The sequence below is a fragment of the Prosopis cineraria genome, unplaced genomic scaffold (assembly GCF_029017545.1).
Source record: "Prosopis cineraria cultivar Desert tree isolate PC_DT_omini unplaced genomic scaffold, ASM2901754v1 PC91, whole genome shotgun sequence".
Classification (NCBI taxonomy): domain Eukaryota; kingdom Viridiplantae; phylum Streptophyta; class Magnoliopsida; order Fabales; family Fabaceae; genus Prosopis; species Prosopis cineraria.
This window is the reverse complement of record NW_026555418.1, coordinates 65,116-78,046: the sequence shown is the minus strand read 5'-3', so window position 1 is coordinate 78,046 and position 12,931 is coordinate 65,116. Positions and strand designations below refer to the sequence as shown.

The window sequence follows — 12,931 nt, the reverse complement described above, 5'->3', positions numbered from 1 at the left end:
GTTAAATATAATTATAGATTTGTCACCAACAAAATATAATTGTGACTATGTAAGATGTTGTCCGAGTTAATTCAGAATCAAAAATGGGGAGGGCCAAAGGGGGGAAAGGTAAAAATGTCTCCATTGTTTGATAATAAGTTGTTTTTTTTCATAAGCTGCATTATTGTGAAAATGGTGAAACAGGGGTTGTTTTATTGATTGAGCAAGCAGTAGCAGTGAATTAATTTCTCTTGCATCAATTGCTTCAGATTTTCATCACTTAGATCAGTTTCTTCCTTTTATTCTTGTTTAAATCTATTAGAAAAAAATAAATTGATTACAAAATATTATTCCTTTATGATCAGGGTTCTTTGTTTACAAAATGAATACTATTTCTTACAAAATAAATTTATGATCAAGGGTTCTTTGTTTAATATTGTTTAACTTTGATCAGTTTTATTCTTTTATGATTAGGGGTTGTTTGACATCATTTTTCATTGCCAATAGCATCTATTACAAAATATTAACTGTTAATATTATGTGTTGCAATTGACATAACAAATTGTAACACAAAATATTAATCACCAAAACATAGAGGATGCATAGAAACATCCACCCTTTAATCTCAATCATCTATCCACTTGTGCTAAGTGCTCCAAAACTTCTTCAATTAGGTAGGGATTACACTTAGTTGATTAGGCAAGTCACTCTTCTTTCTATCATATCCTTCTTCAAATGACCTTGCTTATACTTGTTTGAACCTTTGTCCTTCATAATGTCAATCATAGTAGCTTGTAGTGTGAGGAAGATCCTATTCAATTGCTTGGATGTGTCAACTTCAAATGACTTCTCTACAGCCTTGACAAGGTCATCTCTAGTTTTTAGGCGCTTCTTGGTGTTGTAGTGCTTGAATTGCTCTAAAATAACTAAGATCTAAAAATGTTCAAATCAGGGGAATTTGGGGGTTGGGAAATCAAGTGAATATCAAACCCCCATCACTTGCTGCTATACGAAAGTCCACATCACTATCATGAATGTGACAAGGAGCATTATCTTGTTGAACATAAATGGTTTCACTTGCATGGCTTGTTGGCCATTTGGCTTTGATTTCTAGTAACACCTTGTCAATTAAGAAAGATTTCATCACTTCTTTTGTATTGACGTGATTGGTTTTGTTCCATTGTGCCTCTGCTCCTGTTTGCACTCCTTCTCCTTGCTGCCTCTTTTATAACAAATGAAAACAACCCAATCTTCCTAGAAAAAATTTCATTTCCTTGTGCATCAAATCTAGGTCTAGCCACAGCAACTAGGAACATAACCTTACCAACATAATTCTTGTTTTTGCATGTTCGATGTGGTGGCTCTTCCCCTATTGCCAAGTAGTAGGTCTGGGATTTCTTTGTCATGTAAAACCATTTTCATCAATATGGATTATATTGTGCATTGATTGAAAAGTTAAATCATTTGGTATGCTTTCTTGTTCTAGCATGGACAAAACACCACCTTATCTAGCAAGCATGTTTTTACTCCTTCAAATGTGGTTTGATTGCACTAGTATGGCGCCATAGAACTCTTTTTTCTTTAGTCTGATCAATGATGTCTTATTAACCCCTAACGCACTTGCAAGAGACCTATAAGTAGTTCTTTGCTGTAAAGGAATTGCCCTGACTTGTTCTATGTTCACATTATGTCCCTTTCTTCCACACCTATTTGTCTTTCTATGAGTTGCATCACCTGTTTCCTTTAACTTGATTCCAAATGCGTCGAATCACTCTCATTGAAATTGAGTATGCTGAAGCTATTTCTCTTGTTGTACTGCTGCTCAATTTACCTCCACAACTTGAGTGTAACAAAATCTTACAAATGGCTACACGTTCTTCATTTGACAAGAACCTTCTTTTACATGGTGGCTGCCTTGATGATTCATTATATTGCCTCCTATATCTGTCTCTGTTTCAAGAGTGTATTGATACTAGATATTAAAAGTCTATACAAGTTTATGTGCACCCTACTTTCTATATAAAATATAAAATTCTGTGCATGCTTAACTTAATATACAGTGAATAAGTTAATCTTCTAGCTCTTACACTTGTTCAATGAAACTAACCTTTATTTTCAAGGAACATAGTAAGAGAGTTTCATTCAATTATATGGGATTCGCATGTATTCAACTGATCAAACAATTGTAATGTTGTAGGTGATGAAGATGTTAAAGAAGAAAATCCATCTAGAGCTTAATGTTAAGAGTCTCAAAAAGCAAAACAAGAAAATCAAGTCAATGACTCTGCTACTTTGCTGCCAGTTTAAGGTATGGCAGCTGTAACTTCTATTATCAAAAATTAAAGCCTAGATATTTCTCTTTGTTATGAAAAAAGGTTTTCTGTTCTGAATTACTTGTCACCTAGGATTTAATGAAAGTACTTTAAATTACAGATGTGGTATTAAGTGCTTTAAATTACAACTCCCTCAAGACAAGCTCTCTAGCTTCTTTAAATTACAACTCCCTCAAGAAAAAATCATCGGACAAGGCAGTTGTTGAGAAAGTAGCAGCTGGATTGGACTCTATTAGTGCTTCCTCTCAAGGCAATCAGGTAACTTTATTAGAATTCCTCTAAAGAAAAAACACGGTCCATAGTTTGCGTTGAGGAAACTTTCTATAGAAAATGTTTACTTCTTCTTCTTTTTGATAATATACTTTTGTTTTATTATAAGTATACTGTTCATATTAATATTAATTTTTAACATCTGTTGCATTTTGTCTGGCTAATTTGTTATAACTAAATGTTTTAAATATTCAAATTTTCCTTCTGCAAGTTTCCTGTTTGTCTGCCCATATTCAAAATTTATGAATTTTATTTTTCCTTATAACATTTTAGCACTTTTACGCTGGGTCTCTTTTAAATATTTGAACGAACATTTATAGTACTATAACTTGATGTATATATTAGTTTTCTTGCATAAACTATGAAGATATCTTGATTGATCTGTAATTTAAAGTTTTTAGTATGTTACAATGCATGTGAAAAGCTGTCAATAAGCACGTTAGCTGAGGTATTAAGGGGCCTTGGGATGTTTAAAAAGCTTTTAATATTTTTGATATGGACATTTACTTTCTTAATAAGCATGTGAATATCTGTGATAGGCTGGCTGAGGTATTAAAGGGCCTTGAAATGTTTAAAAAGTATGAAAAGTGATTACTCTTAAGTAAATTATATTTGGATAGCTTTATTCTTTCAACAACTGAATATAGATACTAGAAAGTTAAATTTTACATGAGAATACTCTAAATTTCATAAACATAGATATTCTTACCACTTCTTTCTTCATTGATTGCATGTGGATTTTCACTTTGATTGTTGTCTAGGTAGACATTCTCACACATGGGAGGAGCATTTAAGTCTAAGAAACTGTTGTTGCTGTCCCCACCATCTTCCTCAGCTGGAGCATTTAAATCAAAAGGTGTGCAGTAATTTTTCATGGTGGAAGGCAGTGGTGGAAAGCTGAAGAAGATTGTGGTGTCATGCGTTTTTTTGTTCTTTGTTCATTTGCTTTTTCTGTCATTTTTATAGAATGTAACTGGCCAAAATTCCCCTCCCACCAATTTCATTTTGGCCTTCCCGCCAAGTACAAGATGACAGCCTTTGTTTTACTGACTTTTTATTTGACTGACAGACTTTTTTTGTACAGTACTATGAGAGAGAATTATTTAGAAAATAATATTATATTGTTTGGATTTTTGTAGTTTTTTATTTGAAGGGTAATTTTGGAATTTCATTTAAATATTCTTTATACTGTTTTGCATTGGTATTGGTGAGGTTGGTAGATATGACTTATAAATAGGACCGGAGGGAGTATAAGCTAACATGAAAAAAAATTAACAAAAGTTAAGGGACTAATTTATAAGTGATTCAAAAGTTGAGGGACTGAGTTATAGATGAATTATAGTTAAGGGACTGAGTCACAACGAGTTATAGTTAACGGATTAAGTTACAAGAGACTTAAAAATTGAAGGACTAAAAGATTAATTTTCTTTAAAATTAAAAAGTCAGAGTTTGACAATGCACAATTGCATAAACTGAAACAGAACATATTATCATCGGTGGTTTATAATTCACTAAAACGAATCACATATTGTCATTAAACCTAAATTTAACATTCCAAAAGTTTTATAGATATATTGATGATAATCAATCCTTGAATTTATTTTTTTATGTCTAATTTATTGTTATTGAGCTTGAAACTATTGTTACTACTACTAAAAATTATCACTTTGTGGTTTTCACATAAACTTCAAAAATATACTACTAAACAATTTAGATTATAGTGAAAAAAATGGTATTATTTTACAAGTAAAATTTGCAAAATCTCACTAGAATATTTTTTTATTAGCTCCAGGAAGGGCAAGACTTTTTTTTTTCCTTAAAAAAAAGAGAGAGAGAGAGGCATACTTGGATTATTCAACCCAAAAAAAAAAAAAAAACGAAAAGGGCACACTTGGAGACACGTGTTTTATGTGTTGGCACCCTACGGGGTTCGTCCTCGTTGGTATCCAATCTCGTTCTGCGATTTGGTCCCACGCCTCAATTGTTATTGGCAGCAAAATTATTGAGAGTACAATTACCATTTAACCCGTTTTCTAACCGACTAACCGAGTAGCAGACTGGCAGTCCATAAGTTGATGATGGGACCACGTAACACCATCAATCCCATTTACAGATTTATTTCTTTCTGTTCACTTATCCGGCCACCTGAAAATTTATTGTTTGAAAGAATATGGATGATTACATTTATCAGTACAAATACAAACCAGTGTCGTCGCAATTACCTTCTCTTAAAATGAATATGCCAATAACCCCACTTCCACTTGGCAATCATTTTTGCATGCTCTCATCTATACACTATTTCCTCACACAAATCTCCCCTTCCCTTCCCTCATTCGGCAACATTTCTCTTCTTGTCCCAGAGCTATTGACGCATGAATACATACATACATACATACATATCCCCTCACCATGCCATAACATGTACTTAGAGAATGAACATGAGAAATGTTACCCTGCTAGGGTTGATTTCCATGTTGAAGAAGGCTGTGCGTGGTTGGGTCCTTGCCCCAAGCTCTTTCCCTCCATATCTGCTCCACCTCATCAAATGTTAATCCTTTGGTTTCTGGCACGTACAAGGCCACAAAGAGAAAAGCGAGCACAGCTATACCAGCAATAATCAAGAAGGTTGAACCAGTCCCTAAAGCCGCAGCAATTGAAAGAAACGACTGAGCCACAATCAAGTTTGAAACCCAATTTACAGTAGCCGCCATTCCCCCACATATTCCACGATACTCTTCAGGATATATTTCTGAGTTTACGGTCCATGGTACAGGCCCCATCCCGGGCGAAAAGAAGGCAATATATAGGGCTAAACCCAAAATCGCAAGCCACCCATATAATCCATTTGTAGAGTCAGATGTTTGGTTTAAAAATGACATAGTTAGGAGGATCAGAGCTGTGATTACTCCAGCTAAGCTATAAAGAGCCAATTTTCTCCTGCCTGCATGGTCAATAAGGTAGATGCCAAGAACCGTGCCAGCAGCATTCATGCCAGCTACTACGAGGGATAGGAGAAGAGCCAGCTCATTAGAGTGGAAGCCAGCCATTTGGACAATCGTTGGGCTGTAGTACATAACTGTATTTATACCTGTAAACTGCTGAAAAGCCTGCACAACAATGGGATGTTATCGGAATACTTCTAATTTCATGGAATGATATCATAGACATTCAAGTGCGAGCCAAATTCCATTATGCTTCCAGAACGGAGGTATTTGAACCTAAAATGGCTTAATCAGAGATAGTTGCATTTAACAACAAACAACGCATCATGAAATAAGGTACATTTGATCATCATACAAAACAATGCCAAACAAGTATTCAGGATGTTTTAAGTGCACAACCACGATCTCTTCTAAAAACACTCATAAGCAAAGTGTGTTCAAAGAACTCAGTAACTTCAAAGTCCACACTCACTAAGCAGTTTATGCTTCTGTTTTTACCCCAATGCCGATCATTTTGAATGAACCCAGGTCGTGTCTCTGTCTTGTGTGTGGCATTCAAATTCTTATTTCCAAACACACCCCACAGCATGTCTAGTAAACTACAAGTCTGTCAACCCTCAAGTTTCAATAGCATGGAGCATTTAAGAATAGTCATCCTAAATTTGGAACAGTATATTTTTCTGTAACATCGTATACTTATCAAGTTGCTCAAAATTCATTACCTGCAGCCCTGCTCCAGCAAGGAATGCAAGTCTTATTTCTTTAAATTTAAAAACATCCCAATATCTGATCTCCCTCATTTTGTTATGGTCTTGCTCTGACTGAACTCTAAGAAATTCAACTTCATCCTCTAACCGAGCAAAGTCATAGATCTTAGACAGCACATTAATAGCTTCATTTTTCCTGTCCTGCACATTGAGGCAAAATTATAAGATGGCTTTATGATTGATGTCGTTTGGAGGCAACCTCTTGAACATAATTTTTTGCACAATAATGCATGTCTGTACCTTCATGAAGAGCCATCTAGGGGATTCAGGTAGGAAAAGCATGAAGACAAATTGAATAACTGCCGGCACACCTGAAACTCCCAGCATCCATCGCCAAGTCCCTGGGACCTGACAGATTAAGAATGGGATAAGTTTTCAATGAAATATTACCAAAGAGTAGGAAACAGATATGCATAGACACAAGATCAGATCTTTCCATCTCTTCTCATGTAATTTGTTTCTGAGGTTTTGAACACTAAATCCTAAAACTTTAGAAAAACTGAAAAGCGCAAGAAATGTCAGCAGAGTATTCAATTAATGGCCAGTAGTAAGCATACTAAATCAACATGGGCATGTCAATACTTAATCACTTCATAACTGAACTGAGTACTGACACCTAGAAACCAAGTACTTTGACTTTCCAGCTCAAGCAGCTTGACATTTGACAGCATAATTACAAATCATCAGCTTTTGCTTAGGCAAATAATTTTGGATTCTTTGAACTGTCATTCTTTAGGCAAAGCTTTTATATTGCATTTATTAAAAATAGTATTCTCAAGAGAAATGAAGAGCAAAGAAACTGAAACGATTCTTGATCTTCATATAGTGCGCTGACAATGAGCTTGGCATCATGCAAAATTTTAAAATTTCTACTAGTTATAACCATCAACTGTATGCTAAGCTTGAATAATCTTAACATTGTTGCAAGTTACAGAAAGCAAATCCAAAAGGTGCAGCATGAAAATTGAAAACTGACCTGCGTAAAAGCAAGATTTATGAGGTAGGAAAGAAACTGTCCCACAGTTATCATGAGTGTATTTGTGCTTACTAGCCCTCCTCTTATTTCTGATGGAGATGCTTCTGCAATATACACAGGTGCAGTGACAGAAGCTATGCCTACACCCAGACCAACCAAAAGGCGACCCAATATGAGAACATAAGGATCTGGTGCAGCAGCCATGACAACCGATCCAATAGTAAAAATAACATCGGCAATAAGTGTGGCCTTCTTTCTTCCATAAGCATCATTGATCCAACCGCCTGCTGCTGCTCCAATGATAGCACCAATCACTGCCATGCTGACAATTGTTTCCTGGCAACACAGGTAAACATTTTGATCCAATGAGAAGGCACATTAAAAATTTTCTTGACAAATCTTAGAATTTTGGCATGCCCTTTCGCATCTGAGCAGCTTGTCATGAAATGTTTAAAAGATCTCTGCAAGAATAATAATGCCATATTGCTATGGTTTCATTACAACTATATTTTGGGCCCTATGCGTGCAGCTTGAGGTTGGAAGCTAAATTGTGCACAACTCTATGAACAATATGGCTTCCAATGGGCTATATATACTAATATTAATTTTGATAATACGTGGTTTATGTTCTTATGTATTTGGTTGGAGAAAAATGAAAATATCATCAACAATGTCTCCTTGTCCTCATCTTTAGTTATTAGATACAATTGTGTGTATGGCTTCTCTTAAGCGATCTGCTTAAACAAGTTTCCAGGAAATTTCGAGCACTGAATTGAAAAGAATGACAACTTCTTGTGCCCGAGAAATTTTGTTTGCTGTTTTCTTTTCATTTTTCTTCGTAATAAGAATTCTTATTCTCCCCTAGATGTACCGTCTCACTTTTTTCCTAGTAATACATTATATAAATAAAGCAGTTGGATTGATGAACGATCAAGTCTACTTCCTAACTCAGCAACATTGAAAGAGAACAGAAAATATTGTACCTGTAGAAAATTACTGTCTCTGACTTCCTGAAATTCATCTTTGATATACAAAAGGGCTCCTGATATAACACCTATAATAAACAGCATTCCCACATGATATATATATATATATATATATTTTTAAATCAGAGAATAACCAAGTTATCCAGAATGAGCAACACTTTCAGTAAAAATGGTTCTTCTCATGAAAGAATAATAATAAGAAATTGTGGAGAAATTTATTCTTCCCGTTGCCTTGAGTACCTTTCAAGAAAACTTACATGAAACCTGGGTTATAAAGAAAGAAATTTCTTTCAGTACAACCCTCCCTTCTGAATGTTCCGCTACATAGAAAAGCGAAAAGAATGCGTGTGCGCTCGGGCGCGCTCGCGGAGCATATGTTAACTATCAACAAATCATGTCATTCCATAGCTCTGGATTTGATATAAAACAAATAGATAGATAAACCCTTGATGCTATGCAATACGGAGGTTAGTTGCTTACTTTTCTTCGGATATAATTCCAAACTGTCAGTTTTGTCCGTTGCATACCATAAAAATTACCAGTACAAGACTAGGTTGATCTACCGAAACGCTGCTAAGGACAAAGCTATGATTATAAAAATGATAGAAAGGAGGCAAGAATAAATTAAAATTTACCAAATACACCGATAATAAGAATTTAAGTTGAACCAAATATGGTCAAGTTGTAAAGCTTAATCAATCGCTATTCTATTTCCACTCATCGACAAAGCAGTTGTCAACCAATCTTTGTTTACCTGTGTCGTAACCGAAGAGCAGTCCCCCGATGCCGGCAGCGGCAGTGAGTCCCAGAATATAAGGGTTCTTGAAAAGAGACACTTTCCTCTCAGGGTGTAAATCTAAATACCCTGAGCTTCCTGGCGCGGACTGCATAACGATCGTCATCGTCGGGCACGAAACAAGAACACTCTATCTAAGTCAGCGTAAATATTTACACCCGAAATGGCGAGTGAATCCAGGGAGATTCATAGAATTGAAAAAGAGAAATACAATGAGGGGTGGGAAGCCATGAATAATTTCACAGAATCGGAAATGGGTCAACACTGGGAAGGAGTTACAATCAGATTTTGCAAAACTATACGACACTGAGAGTCTAAGACTGAGCTATGGAACCAGAAGAAAAGTATGAGGATTCAAATTCTGTTTGAGTAGTTTCCAGAAAAAGGAATTAGCAGAGCAGAGAAGCGCCGCTCTGAGCTAGAGGGTAATCAATCGTCAGCGCCAGCTGGAAGTTTGTGGTTGTGCCAATCTGGTTAAAGGATGATGTGGCCTCTGAATTTTATAATTCATATTCCAATATTATTGGCGCTTTCACATAAATTAAATTAATTCTGTTCAATATTTCGATTTCGCTAATTTATATCATTAATCAATCATATTAGTAGTGTCAGGTGTCGCGTCCTATATAATTTTTTGGTTTAATTTTAATAATAATTAAATAGGATTTTGGGGGGAAGAAGAAATCGCTCCCAGGTTGCTTGTGAAGATTTTAATTTTCAAGAGATTTTATATAATGCATAAAATATTAATAATTTTAAATTTATATAATTACAACTCAATAAACGAAGATGATGACTTGAGCATGAATTTAATATTAAATTTTAATGGATAAAATTTGAAATTTAGTAATAATTTGTATATTATATAAGATTTTAAGATAATTAAAATTATTGTGTGAGGAAAAAAAATTAATTGTGCCGAGAAATTTGAGAAAAAAAAAAAAGGAGCATGGCGGAAGGCTGGAGAAGGCTGGAGAACTTCATGGGCTATCTATATATATATGAAATCTATTCCCCCAAGCAATCTGCCAAAAAAAAATGGCTTAGCTACAGTAACTCGTTTGTCTTATTTCCTTATCTACAGTAACTATTTTGTCCTATTATATTGGCTACAGTCATTTCCGTCTTCTTGTAAAAGCTTCCTTTTAGACTCTTGGCCATCATTATACTATCCAGTTGATCACAAAAGCTTGATTCCACTAATCCATGTATTGGGATCCATGTAGTTATTTACTTATTTATTATATTTTTCGGGTATCGTGCTCTGGACAACTTTTACTGCTTAATTTGTCATGCAAAGATGCTCTTATTTCTCGACACCTTTATCACTTCCAAGAACTTCTGTGGCATTTGGTTAACACGGACGTTTTCTTTTACAGGTCTCACTTAACGCGTGTTTGAAATTGTTTCTCATTCCTTTTTCATCCACGTATCTCTCCACACCTTCATTACTCGCAGGAACTCCTAATCTACTCAATGACTTCTGCTTATGAAATCCTTGCATCGTCAAAGCATGATATGCTTGATGATCTCGATCCTTCAAAATCAATTTCATCCGCAATTGTTGTGAAGGTCGATAGGGTTTACCCTAAGTCTGATATAAACCTATTTGATAGGATTTGTGGATGGCCCAAGAAAGTTGCCTCACTGGACTTTATTGTTTTTGATAGTAAGGTCAGTATTTATGTTATAAACAATTTTTATTCTACATAGAAGTTTATTCAATATACATATGAAGTGTTCTGCTTTATTTTACAGCTATCCAGAATGACAATATCTCTCATTGGTGATGATATAATTGACCGCTTCTCCAATCGTTTAGAAGAAAAGAGCACTTATTTTATACACCGTTTTAACGTTGCTGTGGGTGGTTTTGATATTCACTCAAGGTTTCATATTGAGTTCTTTCCGGATACATGCATTCATGTATTTCCTTGTCCTATGGTTGACTATGTTTTCAAGATAAGACCGGTGGAAGAAATAAGACGTGAATGGTGGCCAGTAAATCGTGTTCGCGGTCAGTTCCTACTACCTGATAAGTTTGAAGTGCATGTATATAATGTAATGATGTGCGTTACTTATTAATTTCCATGTTTGACGATGTTTCAGATGTGTGTGGTTTCCTCCGAGCTGTGGGTGGGCTTTTATGGGACAGATATCATGGTCTTCTTACATGGAAGTTTTCGTTTATTGTAGAAGACATCCAGTTAAGTTTAATTTTTTTTATTTCCAGTTAAGTTTAAATTTCAATTTTTTTTTATTTATTACCTTGAGATTAAATGGCTTCTTGCAATACCTGTGCCTGTAGTGGTAAAATGATTTCATGTCTGCTCTACGGCGATGTTGCAAAGGATGCATGGAAAGACTTTGTCATGCATAAGGGAAAAGTGAACCTGATTGTAGCTGTCCAGTATGGTTTGGTTAGAAGTGATCAAGGTGGGTGGCTTTTTAGGTATATGAGCCCTGTTTAATTTTGTTTTATTTTAAATAAAGGAATGAGAAATTATGTCTTTTTCTTGTAGGTTATTGTTTCTTGACTAACTTCAGTTCTGCTACAATGATTTTCTGGGATCCAAAATTCAAAGAGCTTGCTGATATACGCAATGCATTGCTTCAGAGGAGGATGTCTGAGTCTGGTGTTTAGGATGTATTGCTTATGCATTCTAATATGTTCTAAATTTGTTAACCTATATGTTAAAGTATTGTAGCTTGCAATTTACTGTTTCAATTTTATGTATTTCTTTATAGAAAATGCATAGTCCAATTGTGTAGTGAGTATTGGTGCCTTAAATTGGCATCATATTAGTAATGGAGACTCCTTTTATGTTTTTTCTTTTCCCATAATAAAATGGTTACCATTATAGTTATTAATATGATCTTTATATTTCAATTAAAATAAAGGAATATGATAATGCACATAATGTAATTGAAAACAAAAATGAGTGCTTATATAAATGATCATTCAATAATTTAAGTCTAATTTAAATTTCAAGATAATAAAAGACCTTGTCTTAAAGAAGACAATATTCTAACAAACAAAAAAACTACTTAAATTAAATATCATGTACTGCGACAAATCCTAAATCCTCTCCCAAGGCGTTGCTTGATGGTAGCAAACTAAATGACGCATGGACATCACCATCTTCATTGCTTGGGACGTTTTCTTCTGCATGAGAATCCATCACGTATGTTACGTTCATGCGAATCATTGTACCTGTGCGCATCTGGAATGAACTATGATGAGTGTATGGACCTATCTTCATGTAAGTTGCTGTCCAAAAGTTGTATATTACAAGCTGTCGGGACATCATCGTTGGCATTTTTGCAAGTATAAAACTGGTGAAGGTTCGGAGCTCCTCAAGACACAAACTTGGTGGCAAGAAATATTCATATTCAGCATCTTCCCATCTTCCATTTTGAAGGCCAAAGCTACGTAATATTCCATAGAACATCCTAAAAGTTATGTAGTCATCTTCGTACCATTTATTACTTCTTGGGTGCACTCTTCCGTTTTCAAATACACAAAGCTATATATCATCATTGACATATTGCACTGACCCTGTTGAGATAACAGAAAAATCATGAGAATCCATCATTTGAAGAGGACCACAAGATATGCGAACTCTTGACACATTATATCTCCTCCATCGCCTCATCAAAGAGAATATTTCTGTCTCGCAGAAACGGTTAAAACCATCCATCATGGACTCTTGAATTTTAGATGAACGGGGTTATCTATGATATTCAAGAGTGCAATTGGTGCTTTGAACATTTCCCCATCTATTGCATTATATAATGCTAACGGATGATGATATTCTTTATGAGTTGTCAATTCACCACTGTACCAATTGTATGTATCGTGGTATAAAATACATATAATTG

At 35.0% G+C, this 12,931-nt stretch overlaps 2 protein-coding genes across 3 annotated transcripts; one reads left to right on the top strand and one right to left on the bottom strand.

Annotated features, from left to right (window-relative positions):
• Positions 1-4,715: 4,715 nt before the first annotated feature.
• Positions 4,716-9,492, bottom strand: LOC129295334 (inositol transporter 1-like). The gene is made up of 6 exons (XM_054933851.1): positions 9,008-9,492; positions 8,251-8,321; positions 7,268-7,603; positions 6,532-6,639; positions 6,247-6,432; positions 4,716-5,689 (listed from the first exon to the last, which is right to left on the bottom strand). Exons 1-6 carry the CDS (start codon positions 9,153-9,155, stop codon positions 5,039-5,041), a joined length of 1,500 nt encoding a protein of 499 aa, XP_054789826.1. The 5' UTR covers positions 9,156-9,492; the 3' UTR covers positions 4,716-5,038.
• A 735-nt stretch (positions 9,493-10,227) lies between these two features.
• On the top strand, positions 10,228-11,845 carry LOC129295336 (uncharacterized). 2 transcript variants are annotated; one of them, XM_054933852.1, is made up of 6 exons: positions 10,228-10,303; positions 10,429-10,723; positions 10,808-11,066; positions 11,159-11,255; positions 11,358-11,485; positions 11,572-11,845. In XM_054933852.1, exons 2-6 carry the CDS (start codon positions 10,526-10,528, stop codon positions 11,691-11,693), a joined length of 804 nt encoding a protein of 267 aa, XP_054789827.1. In that variant the 5' UTR covers positions 10,228-10,303; positions 10,429-10,525; the 3' UTR covers positions 11,694-11,845. The 2 variants fall into 2 exon arrangements, with proteins under 2 accessions (XP_054789827.1, XP_054789829.1); XM_054933854.1 differs by lacking the exon at positions 10,228-10,303 and adding an exon at positions 10,345-10,428 and having other exon boundaries at positions 10,508-10,723.
• The last annotated feature ends 1,086 nt before the right edge of the window (positions 11,846-12,931 follow it).

Bases quoted from the DNA above. Each gene is read 5' to 3' on its own strand.
- LOC129295334 (XM_054933851.1), bottom strand. From the start codon at position 9,155: ATGACGATCGTTATGCAGTCCGCGCCAGGAAGCTCAGGGTATTTAGAT. The intron at 8,322-9,007 runs GTAAACAAAGAT...TGTTTATTATAG, and splicing joins GCTCTTCGGTTACGACACAG to GTGTTATATCAGGAGCCCTT. The intron at 6,433-6,531 runs GTACAGACATGC...CTCAATGTGCAG, and splicing joins CTAGATGGCTCTTCATGAAG to GACAGGAAAAATGAAGCTAT.
- LOC129295336 (XM_054933852.1), top strand. From the start codon at position 10,526: ATGACTTCTGCTTATGAAATCCTTGCATCGTCAAAGCATGATATGCTT. The intron at 10,724-10,807 runs GTCAGTATTTAT...TTTATTTTACAG, and splicing joins TTATTGTTTTTGATAGTAAG to CTATCCAGAATGACAATATC. The intron at 11,486-11,571 runs GTGGGTGGCTTT...TTTTTCTTGTAG, and splicing joins TTTGGTTAGAAGTGATCAAG to GTTATTGTTTCTTGACTAAC.